This window comes from Podarcis vaucheri, assembly GCF_965113315.1.
Source record: "Podarcis vaucheri genome assembly, chromosome: 17".
NCBI classification, from domain to species: Eukaryota; Metazoa; Chordata; class Lepidosauria; order Squamata; family Lacertidae; genus Podarcis; species Podarcis vaucheri.
The window spans coordinates 35,162,856-35,184,366 of record NC_138755.1 but is presented as its reverse complement, the minus strand read 5'-3'; the positions used below and the strand labels follow the sequence as shown (position 1 = coordinate 35,184,366).

General features: G+C 41.6%; 1 protein-coding gene and 1 long non-coding RNA gene across 2 annotated transcripts in view; one reads left to right on the top strand and one right to left on the bottom strand.

Annotated features, from left to right (window-relative positions):
- The window catches only part of TEX15 (testis expressed 15, meiosis and synapsis associated), a 33,512-nt gene extending 14,500 nt beyond the window's left edge, over window positions 1-19,012 (bottom strand). Inside the window, exons 1-6 of the mRNA XM_082204457.1 lie at window positions 18,836-19,012; window positions 11,867-12,002; window positions 8,366-8,531; window positions 7,234-7,480; window positions 6,234-6,380; window positions 841-1,003 (exon numbers count right to left, since the gene is read on the bottom strand). Coding sequence (XP_082060583.1) covers window positions 841-1,003; window positions 6,234-6,380; window positions 7,234-7,480; window positions 8,366-8,531; window positions 11,867-12,002; window positions 18,836-19,009 — 1,033 coding nt within the window. The 5' untranslated portion in view covers window positions 19,010-19,012. The remainder of the gene's footprint in view (window positions 1-840; window positions 1,004-6,233; window positions 6,381-7,233; window positions 7,481-8,365; window positions 8,532-11,866; window positions 12,003-18,835) is intronic.
- A 148-nt stretch (window positions 19,013-19,160) lies between these two features.
- LOC309522155 lies at window positions 19,161-20,564 on the top strand. The gene is made up of 2 exons (XR_014214923.1): window positions 19,161-19,286; window positions 20,205-20,564. It is a non-coding gene; the product is annotated as an uncharacterized lncRNA (long non-coding RNA).
- The last annotated feature ends 947 nt before the right edge of the window (window positions 20,565-21,511 follow it).

The following is a 21,511-nucleotide window of genomic DNA, read 5'->3' as shown; positions in this document are numbered from 1 at the left end:
GCCAGAAGTTTCCCTCAGCTGGAATAGGCAGCAGGATCATAAATAGGGAGGAATACCAGGAGGCAAAAATAAGGTGTGTGTGTGTATGTATGTATGTTTACTCAGAAGTAAGTTCCAATGGCTTCAACAGGAATTCCTCCCAAATAAGTGTACTTAGGATTGCTGCCTAAAGGAAAGAATTGCAAGAGAAGACAGGTGAAAGCAATAAAAGGGGATTTTTAATTTTATTTTGAAGACCACTCTAGATCTAAGGACAGAAAAAGCTAAACCTTGTCGCCAGGAAGAGAGGCGAGACGAGTACAGGGCTAGGCAGGCAGGGGGAATTGGTAGAGAAACAGAATAGCTGAAGGACACAAGAAAAAAAAGGCAATCTAAATAGACAAAGACTTGAGGAAACAGCTGCATTCACATTAACCCATGGTTTGTCAAAGACTCGGGGTCGGGGTAGGCCGGTAGAGGGCATTATCTGTAGTGGGCCCTACGCTGTGGAACTCCCTCCCCATGGAGGTGCATCTGGTTTCGGAGAATTCGGAAGACCCTTGCTTTTGACACTCGAAATATGTATGTTTTCAGGGCCCATCTTATTTTTATGGCTATAAGCTGTTTTGAATTGTTTTCAATATTGTATTTTAATGCTGTAACCTGCCCAGGGACCTTAGGGCAATAACAAACAAACAAACAAACGATGTTTCACAGGTGAGCAAAGCCCAGTGCCACTGTAGCATAGAGAAGCATCTAAAAGCATGGTTAGGGTTAGGGTCATACAAAATGGGAGGGGGCGGAAACAGACATGTGTATTAATTTAAGAATATGAAATACACATTTATAAAATCAGCTTACCCACATGCTTAGGCAATTTTTGAGGTCTGCACTGCAAAGGTGTTGAAGCAGAGACAGTTGCATTTTTCTGATTAATGCGTTTTACTTCTATTACTGCGTATGGAAGGCACTGCCTAGGCTTGTCCACTGGTTTTGAATGTTCATTGTATTCATAAAAATATATCTGCAAATATGAAAAATATCACTAGAATATCACTTGCAGGATTAGTAAAATTGCATCCTAGACAAAGTCTGCTAAAATAACTTTAGGTTTTGGTCATATTTCAGCAAAATTGACTTGTAAAACATCCACTACTTAAAAAAAAAAATCTCTCCTTCCATTTATAACATAATACAAAACTAAAATTAAAGAAAAAAATATAAAATCGAACACTATAGTTATTATGGAAACATTCAAATATTTAATGGAAGAGCTTGAATTACTAGTTATTTTATTGCAATTTCAATATTTGATTATAAGCTGCCTTAAACTCTGAAAAGGGTAGAATTTTTTTTTAAATTTAATTTTTTTATTTATATATACCTGTTCCCTATCTTACTGAGAGCAGTCTTTGCAGCTCAGCTGCACAGTCAACATTTCCGGCCTCTAACACAGAAGACATAACTCTGTCTTCCTGTGCCAAAATTCCCGCAAGAACTCAGGAGCCTATCAGCAATAAAACTGGGCTTCCAGGCTCCCAAGTTGACCTGAGTGAAGGTTTGGCCCAGTCAGGTCCGCTCTGGGGTTATAAAGGTAGGGCTTGCAATGCACTCAGCACCAGAGCCTTTAGTTAGCACATAGGTGAAGAGCTGATTCTTCAGATACCAAGTTCTCAAGCCTTGACAGGCTTAAATGGTCATAACACCAGCACTTTGAATGGGTAAATGAAACAGACTAGTAGCCAGTAAAGATGAGAACAGTACTGTCATGTGCTTGTAATGCTCTAATACTAAAAGGAACATATTCTGCAGCAACTGAAACTTCTGAACCACCTTCAAAGGCAGTCCCATATGCAATGCATTATAGTAATCAAAATAGTAAGTCATCCTGCTTCCTGCAGCAGTTTCCTGAACTGCCCCCATCCCAGTTGTCAGTCCCGCCAGAAGCAAGAGGGCTGTGTGCACTTAGCACCACAAAGGAGTCCGACTAAATCAATTACAGAAGCATTATCCCTGTCTGTATGAATTCACAACTATAAAGCAGGCACGTCCAACTCCCAAGAGACTGCAATCTACCCCCAGTATATAAAAAAAACTGGCAGTGATCTACCCACTGTCATTGGAGGGAGGAGCGTGCGTGGGGTGGGTGGATTTATAAGCTCCCCCCCCCTTGTAACTTTTTGTACACGACAAGGAACCCGCAATCTACTGGTTGGACATCCCTGCTATAAAGCAATTGCTACCAAAATCATGAAATGCTATTGTAAAAGCAAGCTGGTTAGAATGAAATCAACCCCCAAGCTGTTACAATCATCACACAAAACTCTTTAGCCATATGCAGACATCCACATCCCGTGAGAGATGATGGCCTGGTCCAAACTCACCCCCTTCCATTCTGGTATTTGCACATTGGATTTCAGTTACAAACACACACACACCCCTTCGTTATTCTTTTTACGACTTTTTAATTTCTGGTGTTTGGTTGTTTGGCAAGTTATTCACTGTTCAGGCTCATGTGCTCAGATAAAGGTGGCGATAAATGGGTGTCAATGCTCTGAGCCCCAGATTATGAACTGTTGAACTGGACAAGTTTCCATCTCTTTGTTATGTCTCCCACTTCTTCTGGCTATAGGTACTACTTGGTGAAAAGTTCTCAAATGGTCCTCCAAATCTCTTAAAAGAGAATTTTCTCTTGTGTAGGTCTTGTATCCAGTTCTCTGTGCCTGGTGTGGCTTGGGCTTTCAATGTTGGGAGGGTTATTCATTTTGCTGTGAGCATGGCTCAATGAAACCTGCCTTCCTGGCAGGTATGTAGCCAATTATTATGCTGGCGCCTCCTATGTAAGAGGGATTTGTCCGGAACCAAGTTAATTCTAGTCTGTACTTCTGCCCCAAAGGGTTTGATTACAGGGCAGAGATGCATTTGAAATAAAAGGACACATTCTACTCATGTGGACCATCTGTGGGCCAGATTTAGAAGGTGATTGGGCCGGATCCGGGTCTTAGTTTGCCTACCCATGATTTACATCAACAGCAATGATCTGTGGATGTTAGGTCCATGCATCCAAGATGTGTTGATGTCCTGTAAGCCTGGAGGAATATTTTCTAAGTCTAATGTCATGGGTACCTGATTTGATACAACACAGGTCTTTTCCCCACTGTGCAGTTATGTCTAATTGGCCTTAGTGTATTACATACTAATGTGTATAGGGACTTACTGAGTTTTCCTGAGGTGATGGTATGTGGTGTTTGCAAGAGATCTGGTGTGTCTGCTGCACTCAGGACATCTGGGCCAAATTTTGCTCATATATTTTATTATCTTTATTATATTATCTTTACTTTAGATCTTGTGATTTATGTGGAAGTTGTTCCACTTAGTTGTGCATTTTCTGACGTTAGCTCAATTGGTAGAGTACGAGACACTAAATCTCAGGGTCCCCCATTGCCTGGAGCATGGACTTGAACTGTGAAAAGACACCATACAAAAAAAATTATGTATGTTCTGTGAGAGATACTCACTCTGACCATGCTTTTCTTAAGTCAAGATTTTTGGCTGTTATATGTGGACTGCGTCTGATGGCAAGGTGGGCAAATGGGCCAAAGTGCATTTGGTTTGCTATTGCCAGCCAGGCTTGTGCAATAGCAGCTATGATGGGAGTTTATGTTGCAGAGTTTCCCAGTTGCTTAGAGTCTAGTGCTGCCCAGCTGTTTAGCTGACTAAATCTAGTTCATCTGCCTACTGTGGGATTTCATAATCTGCTTCCTGTGGCCATTATGGAACTTGTGCAATTAGATAATACTTATAAGTCTGTCATTGGGAGCTGTAGTTTGGTATATGCCAGGTGAGGTCTGTTTGCAGCTCACAATTTTTAAAATACATCAGTTGGAATGAAGTATTTCCAGTGCGGGGGGGGGGGGGAGTGGGAGGCCCCTAAGCACATATACCAGTCTGGCCAGAATGTTCTTTTTAATTATGTTTATTGTCCATAGGATTATTGTTAGACTGGCTCAGTGTTCTAGGTCTAGGCCTGCCTATATTTTAACAAGTGTTTCTTCCATACTGAATTTTACCTAGAAATGGAGAGACCCAAGTACATCATCTTTTTCCACTTTAGCGGCCAGTCTGTATGGTGGGTGAATATTGGCCCATGCCCTATGGACATTGCCCCCAACTTCAGCTAGTTAACTTTGTATCCGTACAAGTGGCCAAAATAGTCTATTATTTTATTTTATTTATTAAATTTACATGCTGTTCTATACCAACAGGTCTCAGGGCGGTTCCCAGCAGTGTTTGAAACTCCCATTGTTCTAAGTGCATTTTGCGACAGAGAATTTCATTAGCGCAAGCAGTTTCTGAGCTCTGGGCGCAGTACAGTGGTGCCCCGCAAGACGAATGCCTCGCAAGACGGAAAACCCGCTAGACGAAAGGGTTTTCCGTTTTTGAGCTGCTTCGCAAGACGATTTTCCCTATGGACTTGCTTTGCAAGACGAAAACGTCTTGCAAGTGTTCCGATTTCCCCCGCTTCCCCCCTTTTTCTATGCCGCTAAGCCGCTAATAGCCTTTTAGCCGCTAATCCGCTAAGCCTTTAATAGCCGCTAAGCCGCTAATAGTGCTAATCCGCTAATAGGGTTGCTTCGCAAGACGAAAAAACTGCTAGACGAAGAGACTCGCGGAACGGATTAATTTCGTCTTACGAGGCACCACTGTACTGCGCCCAAGATGTCAGACTGAAACTGCAGCATGGAAGGAAAGGAGGCCCTTTTTCTGCCTCTCCACTTCCAGCTACTCTCTGGAGAAGAGACCTTCTTTAGACTATTAGGGGGGGGGTGAGTAACAGAAGGACTAGATCATGTGAAAAATGAACATAATATTTTAGCTGCAGTTCATTCATTTTCAGCTTTGTATTCTTGTTATAAAAAAGTGTGCCTAGACATTCTGTTGTTGCACCCGTAACCTAGGTTTAAGGTGCCATTTAGCTCCTAGCTTTCATAACTCAGTTTCTAATACTGGCTCCTAGGATAAAACTAGAATATAAAACCACAAAATGCATAAAAACAAGAACACCACAATAGCCCCCCAACACATTTAAAAGGCATATGATGTCAATCAACCAAAGGCCTGGTCAAAGGATTGTTTTTGCCTGGCGCCTAAAGGTGTATAATGAAGGTGCTAGGCAAACCTCGCTGGGGAGAGAATTCCTGACAGGGAGCCACTGCAAAAAATGCCTGCTCTCATGTTGCCACCCTCTGGATCTATTGTGGAGGCACATGAAGGACCTCAAAAGATGATCTCAGGGTCTGGGTAGGTTCATATGGGAAGAGGCGGTCCTTGAAGTATTGCGGTCCTGGGCCATTTAAGGCTTTATAGGTCCAAACCAGCACTCTGAATAGGGCCCAGAAACTAATTGGTAGCCAGCGCAGTTGGACCAGGATCGGTGTAATATGCTCAAACCCTCTTGCTCAGGTGAGCAAGCTGCTTTCAAATTCTGCACTAGCTAAAGTTTCCAAACCGTCTTCAGAGGCAAACCTACATGATTGTCATAAATTTGGGGATAGAGATCTGCAGGTCCACTGAAAAAAAGCAGTGTGCCACCTGCAATAAGGGCTATCTTATACTTAAATCTTCGAAGATGAGGGCGCTGTGGTTTGGGAGACATGCTATGGGTGGAAATGCACTCCCCCTAAAGCACCAAGTTTGCAGATTGGTAGTGTTTCTAGAGTTAATACTAGCAAGTGCAGACTGTGGTCAGGAGTGCTTTTTATCACCTTAAACTATGATGTGCTCTTTGTGGGTCTGCTTTCAGAACTTCGATGGCTGCAAAATGATCAGGTCAGAGTCTGTGTTTTTTTTCACATTTCAAATCCCATCACAACCCAATAGCAACAGTAAATACCATTCCTTCCTTCTTCATCTGAAGACCTCCTCCAGAGAGGGGACCTTCCCTGTCATGGGGTCTCAGTTATGGAGTGCCCCTTTCAGAGAAGATAGTTTGGTGTCAACGTGTCTTTTGGGTGTTGGGCAAAGACTTTATTAAGGTGGGCGTTCCAGCATGTTTTACAACTTTTACAAAACAGTTTTCTAGTTTTGCAGCAGCCTCTGATGATTGTACTATTTTTAAGTTGTATTCTGCACTCATAATAAAAAATTAATAATAGAATATAAAAATTAAAAATAAAAGAACAAAGTTTCAAGAACACAACGAGCATAATGAAATATGACATCTGATTAGTGTGCAAAAGTTAAGGATTCCCTACCAAAGAACCAATGGCCTGGTCCTCCAATGAATCCTTAACTGAAGGATGAACTCTGGACATGTGGCAATCAAATTTTGGAGTGGGATCCAAAGCAACTTTCTTCTTGCCTTTAGGAGGCTGAATTTTTTTCACTTTTCCTAAGAGAACCTATCAGATTAAATAAAAGAAAACAGAGTTATTTTCAGTAAAATGCTCATATAATTGCATTCAGTTACCTAGCTGGACATCTTTTCCTATGAAGTAAGTATATGGAACAAAGTGCTTTTTAAACACAGAAAAAAGTTCCACTCCCCTTAAGAGCATATAACTTTTTAAAAAAAAGTCAATGTAAAATAATGAACTGTGAGTTAACAAACATGAAAATAAAATATACACCACAGACAAATATCAAGAATGCACTCCTATATTCTGAGTTCAGATGGAGGGTTTCTTTAAAAAAACAGTATGTGATCTTATCACTCAACCATAGAGGCTTCAGTATAAAAACTTAATAGCTGGAGTAGACATAACACTTGTCGAAATGAAAGATATTTAAATCCTGCATAGGAAATGAAAATATAAATTCTTAAGAGTTTAGTAAAAATGTGTATGAATCTGAGGTATACTAACCACTATTATCTGAAGGTATTTCTGTGTTACATTATGAATGAGGACCACTTTTTCACTCAGTTTGAAGATGGCCTGTAATTACCTCTTTGTTGTGACTGGAACACACTCAGCGCTTAACAAATCCAAACTGCTCCTCCCAACACCACGTCTGACCCACGCATTGAGACTATAAAGCTGCACCTGTCTAGCTGGCCTTGCGCATGGAGCTAGTAGCATTTCAGAGAACGGTCCCGACTTTCAGCATCCTACCTAGCAACCTAAATTTGGCTTCTGCATACAAAAACGCATTATAGTCAGAAAAAAATAATCATTGGGATAAAAGATTTGGACACAAAACGACTCCTCATGCTACACACTTGCCTAGCATTTACCATTTCTGTATAAAACTTACCCTGAAAATAATGATATTTTCTATTGGGATTGAGTGTTCGGATGCATAATTCAGAGCAACATCAATGTGTCTGAATAAATATATGCCAAGTTGAGGATTTCCAAGTTCCTTCATAATTTTTAGTTGTTCTTTCTTGGAATGACCAGTGTGCAGGCCATTCTGACAAATGTTTGAGACTTCCTTGTTAGAGACAAGTAAAAAGCTAGATGTTTCTTTATCTTGCCTTCCTGCTTCACGCAACTTAGTCCTAGCAATAAAAAATAACACATTATACACATTTCCAAATAATTATATACATTTCAGATAAATGCTTCTTCACTTTATTAGATTATAAGCAATTTCATAATACTGGTGTATTTGATTTTCTTTATACCCACTTGCAAGAAAAGGTAACAATCTGGCCCTGACCACATTGCAAATGGATGGTTGCTTAATAGTTGATGGTTTTCTTTAGTACATTGTAATTGGCTGTTTTAGTATGATGGCTCTTCTACATGCCATGGATTGTTTTATATCCAAGAAAGAGTCTGGTCTGATGAGTAAAGCTGCTGCCTATCTCTAAAACTGAAAAAAATGTAATACTGTTAATCTTGTTATTACAACCCATTGAACCATGTGAGTTTCAAAGAGGTGGATGATTCAGGATGAATGGGCATGTATTTCCTGCAGAATGGAGCTTAGCATATGTGGTTCAGGATGCGGGGGGGGGGGGGTGAAACAAAAGGGAAGGCAGGTGGCCTAGAGAGTCACATCACGCAGTCCAATGTGTATGGCTCAGGACTGGAGAAGGAATTGCCTAAGCCCATGGGACTAGGAGAAACCAGAACTAAACTTCAGCATCTGTGTTCAATTATGACTATGGATAGCTAGTTATGTGTGTGTTTGATTTTTCTGATAGGGCTCCTATAGCTTTTGCACATGTAATGGACAAGCGTGTTGGATCTGGAATGGAGAAGACCATGAAAGGGCTCACTACGTGGGTTTGGGCAAGTCAGTCTCTCTCTCTTTTTCATGTAATTGTTTTTAGAATACAGTGAGAAAACACCACATATAAACTTATTGGGAGTAAGGATGGAAGACAAATATGATAAAATAAAATGGATTAATTTCTCTTCATATAAGCACAATTCACCTCTTTGCGACGAATTCTTCTTCCAGATCTTTATTGTGAACCATTTTTATCTTATTGAACTGCCACAAAGACTCGAGGTTACATTCTTTGTCAAGGCAACTTTGAATCAGCCGTTGTTTAATCTCATTACTGTCTCTCTGATTATTGGAACACTCCGTTAGTAAACCTAAACACAAATAAATAAAAGTTTTAAGAAATCTATTAGAATTACAGTCATGGGGATTACTAAGCAACATTCTTGGGAACACAGTGATGGTCACAGGCAAAAGAATCTCCCAAAGAGATTACTGTCAAGTTACAAGGTTTAGTAAAAAATCTCAGGAGAGAAAATCTTGCTTAAATTAGGTCATGGAAATTAATTCATTGCTAGTTAAAGTAGTATCTATGTTATATAGGGACACACGTGACACTGCTTGGTTGAACTGGTGTGGTGGCATGAAGCATCCTGCTGCTTAGGTACTAAGGAGTTTCCAATCCAGGTTCTGTAAGGAAAGGGAAGCTGCCAGTTTGGCTTGGATTAAAATTTGCACAGAGGCAGCGAAAGGACTGAGAAGTGGTCCTAGGATATAAAGAAACCACGGGGTTCCTATTTCCTCTCCTGGCCCTTCAATATATGTCTGTGTTTCCACCAATCTGTGGGATACAAAATGGAGAGGGTGGGATGGAAGGGTGGAGGGCGAGAACAAAACTTTAAAATAAAGAAATGAAGAAGGGGGGCAGCCAACCAGGAAAACACAGTGAAAAAACTTACTCAGATGATCTAGCAAACATGATGAAGGAAGGACTAGACAAAGGGACAATTTACACAAAACAACCACTCAAGCAAGCATTTCTCTCCACACACACAAAAACATGAAGACCTAACTGTCCCTCTGGAGACGACATTGCAAGTTGAAAACCCTGCCTTTCTCCAGTAGGGGGAGTCATCCCTATTAGGAATGGTGTCCCCCTCTATGTGGTAAAAATAAACAGAAAAGGAAGAGAAAGGAAACTCAGGCAAGAATGGTAATCAGAAAGCAAGCTTTGAAGAAAATTCACAGTGCATAAGAACAGGTGTTATGGAAGGGTGAGAGACAGACAGGAATTATAGGAAGGCTGGTCAACAGTTCAAAGAATATGGTTGCTTAGTCAGAAGAATTATGCTAGCTATGGCTTCCACTGTCATGGCAGCATTGTGACCTTGCAAAACTAAGGAAGCAAAAAGGTGCAAAAATAGGGATATGGGATGAAGTTCACATACTGATTTAAGTTAATTTGGCTGCAGGCTTCAAGTCAACCTTTATTTGAAAGAATACAAGTAGAGATTGAGAAAATTCAGATGGTTCATATCCCTTTGTAAACCATTTTTCATGCATACCCCCCACTGTGGCAATGAGTCTTCCTGTGAAAGCTTTCACCTTTGTTCTTGAAAACTTTTTAACATGCACATGTTATAAATACGTAAGTCAATTGTTTTGCATCATAGTTTTTGCATATTTATTGAGGTATAGAAGAGCATTTTACTTTTCTTGCTCTTAATTATTTTTTTGCTACAACCAAGACTACAATCATGACCATGTTTACTCAGAAGTAAATCTCAGTGAACTTCAGTGAGGCTTACTGCCAGGTAAATGGGGTTAGGATTTAGCCTTAATCTGCTACATTTTCAAACTCATTTGAATGCATCATTTCATGCTGTTCTTTCCCTATGGAAAGAGGCCCCTTTGTCAAAGTAGAGTCATCTGGCTCTGACTACCCATTACTGACCACCTTAACTTTCTGCTTTAAAAGTGACATTTAAAATTATCTTCCGTTCCCTCATCTTTCAGATTTTCTTGACTTTTAACTGAACTACTAAATGAAATGTAGCTGATGCCTGGGTGACGGAAAGGAGATAGGATGGCAAGTTTATAGTGGCTGGGCTGGCAAAATCAAGGTAGCAAGAGCAGCTGCAATCCTAACCCCATTTACCTGGAAGTAAGCCCCTCTGAATACAATGGGACTAAGTTTGCAACCATGGATAGCATTATGATGGTCAATTAGGCACTTCATTAACTTTGATTTTTAAGCCCTTTGTTGTTTTGCTGAAAAAGACTAACAGGGCATTCCCTGTAGAAATTAATTAAAATTGAAAGGCAATACACAGAGGTAACAAATTTGTAAATATCTGTTGGTGGTTGAGTCATGCAAGTCTACGTGCTCTATAAAAGCTACATATGTTTCTGCGTTAGTAGATAAAACGGAACATAGACTTGTGCAAAATAAACCAACTGCAGTGGAAGAGAAAATATCAGATGAAAGTGCAGATAAATATTGGAAAAGATTGAAGCATGTTTGTGCATCCCTAATGGGAGCAGCCCTTTTTCTCCGTACAATTACTCAGGAAGTGGTGGCACATCATAGTGGAGGACAATATTTAAAGCAGAAGGTGGGAATCCTTGCAGGAAGAACTACAGTGGGACCTCTACTTACGGACGTAATCAGTTTCGGAGGTCCGTCTGTAAGTTGATCTGGGTCGCTGGTAGAAGCGCTGTTGTGCGCAGGTGCATTTGGCGGCAGCACACTTCTGTGCATGTGCAGATGGCGGCAGCCGCTTCTGTGTGTGCACAAACGGCAGAAGCCGCTTCCGCACGTGCATGAATCGCGGCAAACCCAGTATTTACTTCCGGGTTTACTGCGGTCACAACTTGGTTTGGGCCCAAGTAGAGCCGGTGGTAAGTAGAGGTTCTACTGTACTCAGAAGAATCTGACATCCTAGGCTCCTTGGGAGGAAGGGCAGGATTTAAATTTAATAATAATGATAATAGTATTAGCATCTGCCACTTCCCACAACTGGCAAGGATGCTTAAACACAAGCAAACCATTAAGATTCTCTTTGCAAATGTGACTTAATTTTGAATCTGATACAGAATAATTTACAAAAACAAATAATTCGATCAATCTTTATTGAAAGATTATAATGGTTAACGAAGGTACATCTCTGTTGGAGTTCACAGAATAGTATTACTGAATAAAAAGTCTGAAGATGGGATGAACTAGAATAAAAAAACGTTGAAAACAAGGATAAATCCAGCACAGGTAAAAGCTAAACCTAAAATCTGAAAGGCCTGGCACAATAAAAGTTTGGATTTGTTGACTAGAACTGTAGTGACAAGGTCAAGCAACCCATTTTAGGGATAACAATCCATAACGTTGGTGCTATGGCAGAAAGCTCTGTCCTGTGGAGCCAATAACTTTACTTCCTCCTGACAGGGATGCTACCACAGCCAATCATATGGGAAAACTCTTCAGAAGAGAGGAGAGACGAAAAGGCACAGGTAGTGTCAATTCCTATTATAAACATCAGAAACTGTCAGGATACAACTGACTTGGGAAAGTATACATTTCTGAAGTACAATGACATGAACTGTTTGAAAATGACACAATTTCTATCACATATCACATTGTTTCTTTGCTTATTAAATTATGACAGATCTATAGCACATGGTCAAAAATGAGTATTTTGTTATTTGTCTACTGTACCTTTATCAGGAGCTCTTTTAGGAATGGTAAATTTTTTCAAACGACTTTGATCTGGCAAAAATATACCCTTTGTATTTGACGTTCTGTTTTTCTGTATCACTTCCATCTTTGGTTCCTTTTCTATTTTGTCTTCAACCTGAATCAATAATGAATTGCAGAAACTGTTATTAAAACTGTAACTTGCTTTTTCTTACTCCCTCCCAGTCTCTCTTTCTTTTGTACCATAAATATTGAGCCTGAGAGCAGGGAGTGTCCTCACTGAAAGTTGTACACCACTCTGGGAACTCTTGTGGACTGAAAAGTGAATAAAAACGTCAATAACCGTAGTAGTAGTAACATTTGCTTTCTACACAATTACTTTATTGTCTCTAAATATCTTCCATCACTGCCCATTCCGTTTGTTTTTAACTCCTACTGCACCTGGATGTTCAAATTCCCTATTAACTCTGAAGCAAGAATGCCTCTTTTCCACCCCAAAAGTTTAATAATAAAAGAATGCATTTCAGTGCGGGCAAGTTAAGGCTCCCCCCCAATACCACTAGGCTCAGTAACTGCCTACGGTAACTGCAATTAAATTGGGTTATCAGTTGTTACTTTTGTTTTGCACTGAAGAACATGCAGCAACATATTTAAATGAGAGATGCAAGTAGAACTTTAAAATACGTGTAAGCATATGAAAAATTGCAATTGCTTTTATTCTTGCACTTTTATCTGAAGTATCACATTTCACAACTGTGGTTTGTATCCTAGGTTCTACAGAGTAGACCCACTGAACTAAATGAACCTTAAAAGGTAAAGGACCCCTGACAGTTAAGTCCAGTTGCAGATGACTCTGGGGTTGCGGTGCTCATCTTGCTTTACAGGCTGAGGGAGCCGGTGTTTGTCTACAGGCAGTTTTTCCGGGTCATATGGCCAACATGATTAAGTCGCTTCTGGCGCAACGGAACACTAAAACCAGAGAAGTGCACGGAAACACTGTTTACCTTCCTGCCGGATAGGTAAGGGATACCTATTTATCTACTTGCACTTTTCTTGGCGTGCTTTCAAACTGCTAGGATGGCAGGAACTTAGGTTAGCCTTATCCATTGATTTCAATGGGTATACTTTGACTGGTGTTGAATACAACCCTATAAGGTAAAATAATCAACCAAATACTGTTATTAGTATTTCAGAAGCAATACAGACAGCAGTACGGTAACTCTTGAGGTAAGGGAATGAATTATGGTGGACTGTTATTTATGAACTAGGCACTAGAGGGAGATACAGTACATGTTTCCCAGCCAAACAATGGCATAGAAGTCTCCAACATTATTATTTTCATCCTCTACAAAATTGTATTCCAAGGATGCTTGTATTCCAAGGACCATAAACTATTCATGGAGGTCTATTAGCACCAAAAGCCTTATGCATCTCCAGTAATATGTAACATTTTGAATATCAATACAACTGCAGAAAATTTACACAACCAGTATTTATCACAGTGTTATGCAGTCTATGGAGGTGTGGGTAAAGAAAAGTGTGTGGGCACACTGAATTACTGAAGTTGGTTACAAGTTTTTAGTTCTTTTTCTTTGGAAGATCAAAATACAGCTCAACCAGTCAAAGTCTGTCCTTGAACCTCCAAAACAAGCATATCCATGATTGGATGACTATAGCTTTCAACACGAATTTTCCCCAATCAAAACAGTTACCGTATATGACCATTAGAAAAAATAGTATTTGGGCAACCCCAAACACCCTCTAGGAGATGACACTGATTGACATATGACCAAATACTTTTGGTGCAAGATACTGTAAAGGGCTTGGGTACATGCACTTATCAGTGCCTTCTGCTCAGTGTGGCCCTGGCCAAGATTCAATGCCATCTTATAAAGTTTTTCTGGAGGTGTGGGTGTATGATTTGTGGTGGCCCAGAGATTATTTGTGGGATGCATACTATCAGTGAGCATTCCAAAAAAAGTAAGATCAAGAACACATGAAGAACCTTGTTGGATCATTTCACAGTACCAGTCCAGGAGTCTATCATTCTGTTTCCAGAATGGCCAATCTGATGTCTATTCAGGCCAGCAGGATGGGGTGGGGAGAGATCTTCACATGTGCTAAAGAAATAAATGGGACTCCTGCCTCCCCCAAACTCTTGCTGTTCTGCAGAGTGCTACAGGGCTTCTGGCCCCAACCCTGAACATTCGATAGCTAATAGCATACAGGCAAAGAGAGAATTCCGGAAATTTTCAGCTTTTCAGCATGCACCCAGCCAAACCCTAATTCTCACCCTCCAGGACACTGCAGTTTTCTTGACATGCTATCTTCCTAAACTCTGATTCAAAACCATCGTTGAGAGTATGCAGATTAAGATCACCTGTAAGCATGTTGATATTTGATACTAAAAGGTCAGATTTAGCACACAGTACTGAGAAACTACTAATAAAGTTTTCTACTTTTTGAAGAGCATTAAAAAAATTAGAGATCTGTGACAAAGAAGGTTTGTTTGGGAGTTTCTCCTAAAATGTACCCTTATGTTTAGAGGGCTATGAACTGTGCAATTAACATTGGGCACAAGGCATCCCAGAACAGTTGTCACTTAAAGAAGAGTTGTTTCCTTCCCTGAATACTAAACATACAGAAATATTTTATACAGTAACGAATTTCTGAAATCAAGCTTAAGTTTATTTTTTATATTTCTAGGAAGAATATGCATTTCAATACAGAATAAAAAAGACAGACTAGTTACACCATATAGTAAAGGTAAAGGTACCCCTGCCTGTACGGGCCAGTCTTGACAGACTCTAGGGTTGTGCGCCCATCTCACTCAAGAGGCCGGGGGCCAGCGCTGTCCGGAGACACTTCCAGGTCACGTGGCCAGCGTGACGAAGCTACTCTGGCGAGCCAGAGCCGCACACGGAAACGCCGTTTACCTTCCCGCTAGTAAGCGGTCCCTATTTATCTACTTGCACCCGGGGGTGCATTCGAACTGCTAGGTTGGCAGGCACTGGGACCGAGCAATGGGAGCGCACCCCGCTGCGGGGATTCAAACCGCGACCTTTCGATCGGCAAGCCCTAGGCGCTGAGGCTTTTACCCACAGCGCCACCCGTGTCCCAATTACACCATATAGTATGGCACAATACTAAACCATTGCCTATGTACTGATCTTACCAGACCTGCTAGAGCAATTAAAATTCTGATTTCTCTTTAAGAACTGCCAATCACAGTGTTCAAACTTTTTATATTTTTGACATGCCTGTTATGCTTTTGCTCTGTTCAATTATTTCCTCACACTGAGTTACCACAGTAGCAGCTGCTGATGTGGCAGCACTGTCCTGACCTCCAGTCTGCAGCTTACTGGGAGGAGAGGAACAAGGTGGTAATATGGTACAAATGCACCAGTGGAGTTCATCCAGCGTTCCTGCTGGTGCATTTGCTCGATACCAACCTCAGCTCTCTTCTCAATAAGCCACAATGCTGAAGATGAGAACTCATAAGTACCACTCCTCCACCACATGCTACAACATTATAATGGCTAGTTAATACAGCAGAATATATAAAAATATTTCCTAGAATATACAATCTAATCAAAATCAGATTTAAAAACAGGACACACGTTTCATAGATCATGTATAAATATAGCCATATCCATGTAGCTTGAAAATAGAAACTACCGGTAATTCAATTTTTGACCTATCTCCTAGTAAAGAGAATCATATTTCTGATAGCCATGCAGAATTGAGTAAGTCTGCCTTATTGTCTACACAACATATTCAATTGCTTGTGCTGGGTTTTGCAAATCTATTAATCTAGTTTGATGTGGTGTTCACTTTGCTGCAATTAAGGACAGCTGACATATTCTACGTTTTGCCCCTAACTTTTCAGAAGTTTAATATTAACCTGCCTACACACTTACAATGCATTTTCCCCCTCAGAAGAATTCTCAGCACTGTAGTTAACCCCTCACAGAGGTACAATTCCAAGCAACCATTAACAAACTACAATACCTAGAACTCTGAGAGGAAAAAAGTGTTTTGAATGTGATTTAAAGGTATAGCATGTAGACACAACAAGATTCCCTTATGATATCACCCTAACAAATCACACAATTTAAAAGTTAGACTTTCTATAAAAGTGTAGAATTCTTAAATGTAATCTCATTTATGTACTTTAATTCTTTTCTGGGCGGCAAGATAAAACATCCAAACATCAGCACTTGAAAATGCTACTAACAAAACTGGTGTATTTTTGTCTGTTAACTTTATAACATTTTCTACAGAATATCTGAACCAAGGGTATATTATGGTAATTATTATTCCTCCATTTGCTACTAATTACCCCCATCCCTTACTTTCAGGAGTGGCTGGACCATTTTGAAATATCACAATTAAAATATGCAAGCTATGTAAACCAAAACCAAGCAGAGATATGTTGCTTAAAGTTACCTGTTCAACCAATTATTTGAGAAGATTTTCATTTCTTGGAAAGGATTTTCAATACTTCCTTTCATGGAAATATTTTCTTTAAAAAATCTGGATTGGAAGTTACTTAACTCTACAGCAAATGAAGCACTACATCAACAATGAATCAAACCAAACTGTCATAATATAGTTGTTTTTTAACCTTTTGAGAATATATTTGTCCATTATGCAAACAGACAGACAACACAATGCTAGTTTAAAGTAAAAGTTTCCAAAAAGATCTAAAACTGAATCAAACTAACTTCAGAAACCCCACTGATTGTTAAAAAGGATTTTCTTCTTAACATGTTCAGGGTTCATTTAAGTCATGCACTTACTCTGTTTTAGCTATTAGATTCACCTTAATGAACAAGGACAAAGATTGGGAACTCTGCACTTCTTCATTGCAATTTTAGAAAACTCAATAAAGCGGATTTTTTTAAAAAAAGTAAAAACAATATCAATCAGCAACAAATTTCTGAAAATGCTTTACACAGGTAAAGTAACTAGCTGGATACGAAAGAATAAACTATCATAGGCAGGAATAGGCTCACCTAGTGATCACTCTTACCTTATGAACTTCAGCAAGTATATGCATGATCTCAAGTTAAATAATCATTTTCAAAGTGTTACCAGAGGGGACAGCATTACAGCAAATCAGGCTGCGATCTTCAGCCTCTTAAACTTAATTTTCAGTAAATTGTGATGGCCCTACATACTCTTCCAAACAGTAGTGGGAGCAGTTCAGCAATAAAACAAGAAACAAACAGGGGATGCACTGTGTAAATAACACATCACCAGTTAAGTTAGCCTTTAAAATCATTTAATCACCTTATATTTATCAAGGTAAATGGGTAATTCCTCCCACTAATTTCAACATATATGTATGGGCAACATGTATGTTTTAATTTGAGTGAACTGAGGGCATGGTGTGCGTGCTCAGAACCAAAGGCAAAGCATTTATTCTAAATTTAATAACATGGGTACCTAGAAGGGTGTTTTTTAACTGATACGATTTAAAAGGACCCAAAATGCAAACTGGACTAACTACTCTCACTTCAAACAGATAGACAGACAGACCAACCACACACACACACACACACACACACACACACACAGGTTCCAACTCTCAATTTCAGAACTGCATTTCTGCTTTCTAGAGACAGATGACTAGGCTTAAGTTCCACAACTTGTAACTGCGAACTCCCACAATAATACTCAGGAGCACCGTCTTTTATTCTTCCTTCATTCCCAGCCCTACCACTGTTAAGAGACACGAAATCCAAAACCTGCTGCGCACGTTGAACATTTTCCTCACCACTATGAAGAGTTGGAGCAAGAACCTAAATCTTAACACCACCAAACAAAACCGAAGTGCATTTACAGCATTTACTTTATAACCTCAGCGATGTCGAGAAAGAAGAGGGCTTCGCGGGGATTGGGGAAATGAACAGGGTCCAGATCCACCGGGGAGGGGGGGAAAACCACTCTCTCTTTTTTTATATACTGTATATAATATTTATTCAAAGGGGGGGGGGAACCACTCTCACACGGCCGGCGCAAAGTTAAATGTGCCCAATTCGGTTCCGCAGAAGGGCATACAAGTAACCACGAACATAGACGGTAACCTTTTATATTGATATATATAAAAGGGTGCCGTCTATGTTAGCGGTCACGAATTTCGCAGCACCCTTTTACAGTGGTACCTCGGGTGAAGTACTTAATTCGTTCCAGAGGTCCGTACTTAACCTGAAACTGTTCTTAACCTGAAGCACCACTTTAGCTAATGGGGCCTCCCGCTGCCGCCGGAGCACGATTTCTGTTCTCATCCTGAAGCAAAGTTCTTAACCTGAAGCACTATTTCTGGGTTAGCGGAGTCTGTAACCTGAAGCGTCTGTAACCCGAGGTACCGCTGTATATAAAAGGGCGCTGCTTTGAAATTCGTGGCCATGGTGGGACTCGCGTCCACGGCTTTTAGCCCGGGCAGTAAAATGGAGCCTCCGGGTTCAGGAGCAGTTTGCAGGCGCATTGCCCCGTTGCTGAGCAACAAGAAACGTGAAGAGGGCTTGGGCGGGTTTCCCTCAAGCCCTTCTTGCCCTCGGCTATTAGATACGGGACTCCGGGCCGGACGGATCCAGAAGTGCAAGCGTCGACCCGCTAAAAACAACGCAAGTTAGCTAATCGTGAGCGACTTCGCCGTTGATTTCAACGGGAAACCCGAGGTTTCGCTCGGGCTGAGGGGCCAGCAGGAGACCCGAGGAGGGCCAGAGAGAGAGAGAAGCCGCAGGCGCAGTGGCGTAGCGTGGGTTGTCAGCACCCGGGGCAAGGCAAGTAATTTGCGCCCCCTAACCCGTAGATTTGCGCCCCATAACCGTGGATTTGCGCCCCCTAACCCTAACCCCCAGATGTTGCGCCCGGTGCGGCCGGCCCCCCCTGCACCCCCCACGCTACGCCACTGCGCAGGCGGGCGCCGAAGTGTGATATATGGGGAAACCGCGCGAAGCAACCTGTCGGCCGGTCACTCACTTTCTCCTCTCCACAGCCGCCGTCCCTTTTCCCCGCTCCCTCGTCGCGTCCCGTCGGCTTCAAGCATCCCTCCGGCCTGCGCTTCGAATGCGAGCTTTTCAGGGCGCCCGCGGCGCCGGCTGTCGCCACAGCGTGCCCGGCCTCGGTCCGCTGCTGCCGCGCCACCGCCACCATCGCGGCGGCTGGCGGGCGAATGGAGAGCGCCGGCTCCCGCAGCGGACTTTATAAACTCCGCCCCCGCCACGTGCAGCGCGCGGCGCGAGGGACGAGGGGAGGAGCCAAGGGACGGCGGTTCTCGCGCTCCGAAAAATACCGCTCTCCGACGCCCCCGAAGCCGGTTGCAAGCGTATTTTGCTTTATTTTTCGCCTCCAAGGCGTAGAGCGAGCCCAAGGACGGTTGGTTTGCCCAGCCATAATAAACCCCAACCACACTGAATAATGGCATAAACAAGTGAGAAAACTTCACCACAAAAACACAGACTGTTCAAGCAGATTGGAAATTCCCGAGATTAGTACAGTTCAAGGCAGCACGTTAGAAGCCGTCGGATATTCTAGGACCCAGAAAACACTTTCTGTCTTGTTTTCAGTTCCAATATTTTAAAAGCTCCCCACCCCATTCGTTCTTTCTCCCATTTTTTCCCCTCACAGATCTGTGGCTCGAAGCCTGTGCAATTGCAAAGTCCTTACGGAAGCTGAATTTCATGACAATTTGGAGACTGGTCAAAAAGGAAGGTAGAAAAATAACATAACTAGACACATCGCTTTGCCCTGGTCTTGAGATGCGTGTTTCCAGGATCCACGCTGGTTTTTTTTTTTTTTTATGTGCGTGATTGCATTTTGTAATTGCAAGTTGTGCCTAACCATTTTTAAAATGGTTGCAAACTTGGGGTCTGGGTTAAAGGCGGATCTACACGGATCCTCATGGATCCTCCACTTTTTAAAAAATAACTCCAACAAATCTGCAAACTTGCAACCCGCCCTGGGACCTCAGGGTGAATAGCGGGTTATTTCTACACCAGGTTTCCCATCTACAGGTTTTGTGGTAACCGCATACAAAAGCTTACAAGTTCACTCCTTAACATCAGGTAAAGCTAGTGTAGACGCCTAGCTGAAACCCTGGGAAGTTGCTGCAGACAATACTGAGCTAGGTGGACTAATGGTCTGACTTTGTCCTGTATAAAGTCAGCTTCTGATTTTCCTATGTAACGGGTTGCCATATTTTTAAAAAAACTACAAACCAGGACACCTCATAAGTTGTTGAGCTTTTTATAGTAGAAGCTACAACAAATTTTGAATTTTGGAGCTTTTTTTGGCATTTCCGGCACAATTTAACCCTCTTTGACGGAGATTTATCCGATAAATATTCCAGGATGCCATTTTCAGAGGCGAATTCCAGGACATGTCATGGAAAATCAGGACGTATGGCAGCCCTAGACTGTGTAAGGTCTATGCTGACTCATTCCTTGATGCAGGCCAGAATTTCAGAATGCTCTGGGAGAGGCACAGACAAGTCCAGCCCAAGACTTACAGAGAATCCTGTAATAAACTTTTAAACAAATCTCTTCGCTTACTCTAAGCCTCAGTCCAGGTTCTTCGTTGAAAAAAAGCCCCAGATTTCTGAGTACAATAGTGATGTGCAGAAACCAGCAGATGAAGCTATTTGAGGTATGGAGAGTTTTCAGTGGCACGGTAGAAATATCCGAGGTGTAAATAAATGCCAATTTATTTATTTTCATTTTAATGGCTTTTTACTTAGGATTCTAGATGCAGTCTTGCTCAGGAAAAGAAAGTTCCAGCTAACTAGCCGAATTCGCCACCTTTATAGAAAGTGTGCTGCAAGTTTGGTCAGGGTCACAGTGACTCTGCAGAAAAGAAACCCACTTAGCAGCTGTGGGATCTTCTTGCTTCCAGGCCCTCTATTGCTGGGGGGGGGGGGGAGGAATAGGCTCTCTCAGCCCTGACTAGCTAAAGGGAAAATCTACTCTCCTGTATCCAGGCTTGTTCTGTTTACAAACTGATCTTTCACTTGGGTCTGGGATCCTCTTTGGATTAAGGATCATGTTTCTGCCATCATGTGCTGGATGCTATTTGGTGGTGGGCTCTGTGGTGAATGCCGTTTGGTGGTTGTGCAGTTTTTTAAAAGCTCTGCGCATTTATGTTTCACAGGGTGCGAAAGAAGAGCTTTGCACCTTTATACAATATGCATGTGTGCTTGGGGCCCAGGGTCTTTTGCCTCACCATCCCCACTACTGACTCCCTGTTGCTACTCATCTTCAAAAAAAATAAAGAATGCCCCCCGATTCATTGAAACAAATCTGGCGACCATAGGTTAATGACTTTTTGTCATTCTTCACAACTTCTATCCCAGGTGAGGCCCTGGTTTGGCATCTTCCCTTCAATACTCAAAATATTATCCAAATTCTACCATTTATTAATTTGTAACATTCACCAACACTTGCTGTGACGGGTGCCCTTGCACACCCAAACTCTGATACGCCAGATACGTAACGGGCCTGAACAAAAGCGAGAGCATAACATGTGATGGGAAAGCAATGCTGGAAGTGTGTCCACATGGGGATCCCTGCATGGGGAGCTGCTTATACAACATTGGTCCAAATTGTTCGTCCCCCCCCCCAATGGATTATGGCAATTCATTTTATGTGGGTCCACACATAT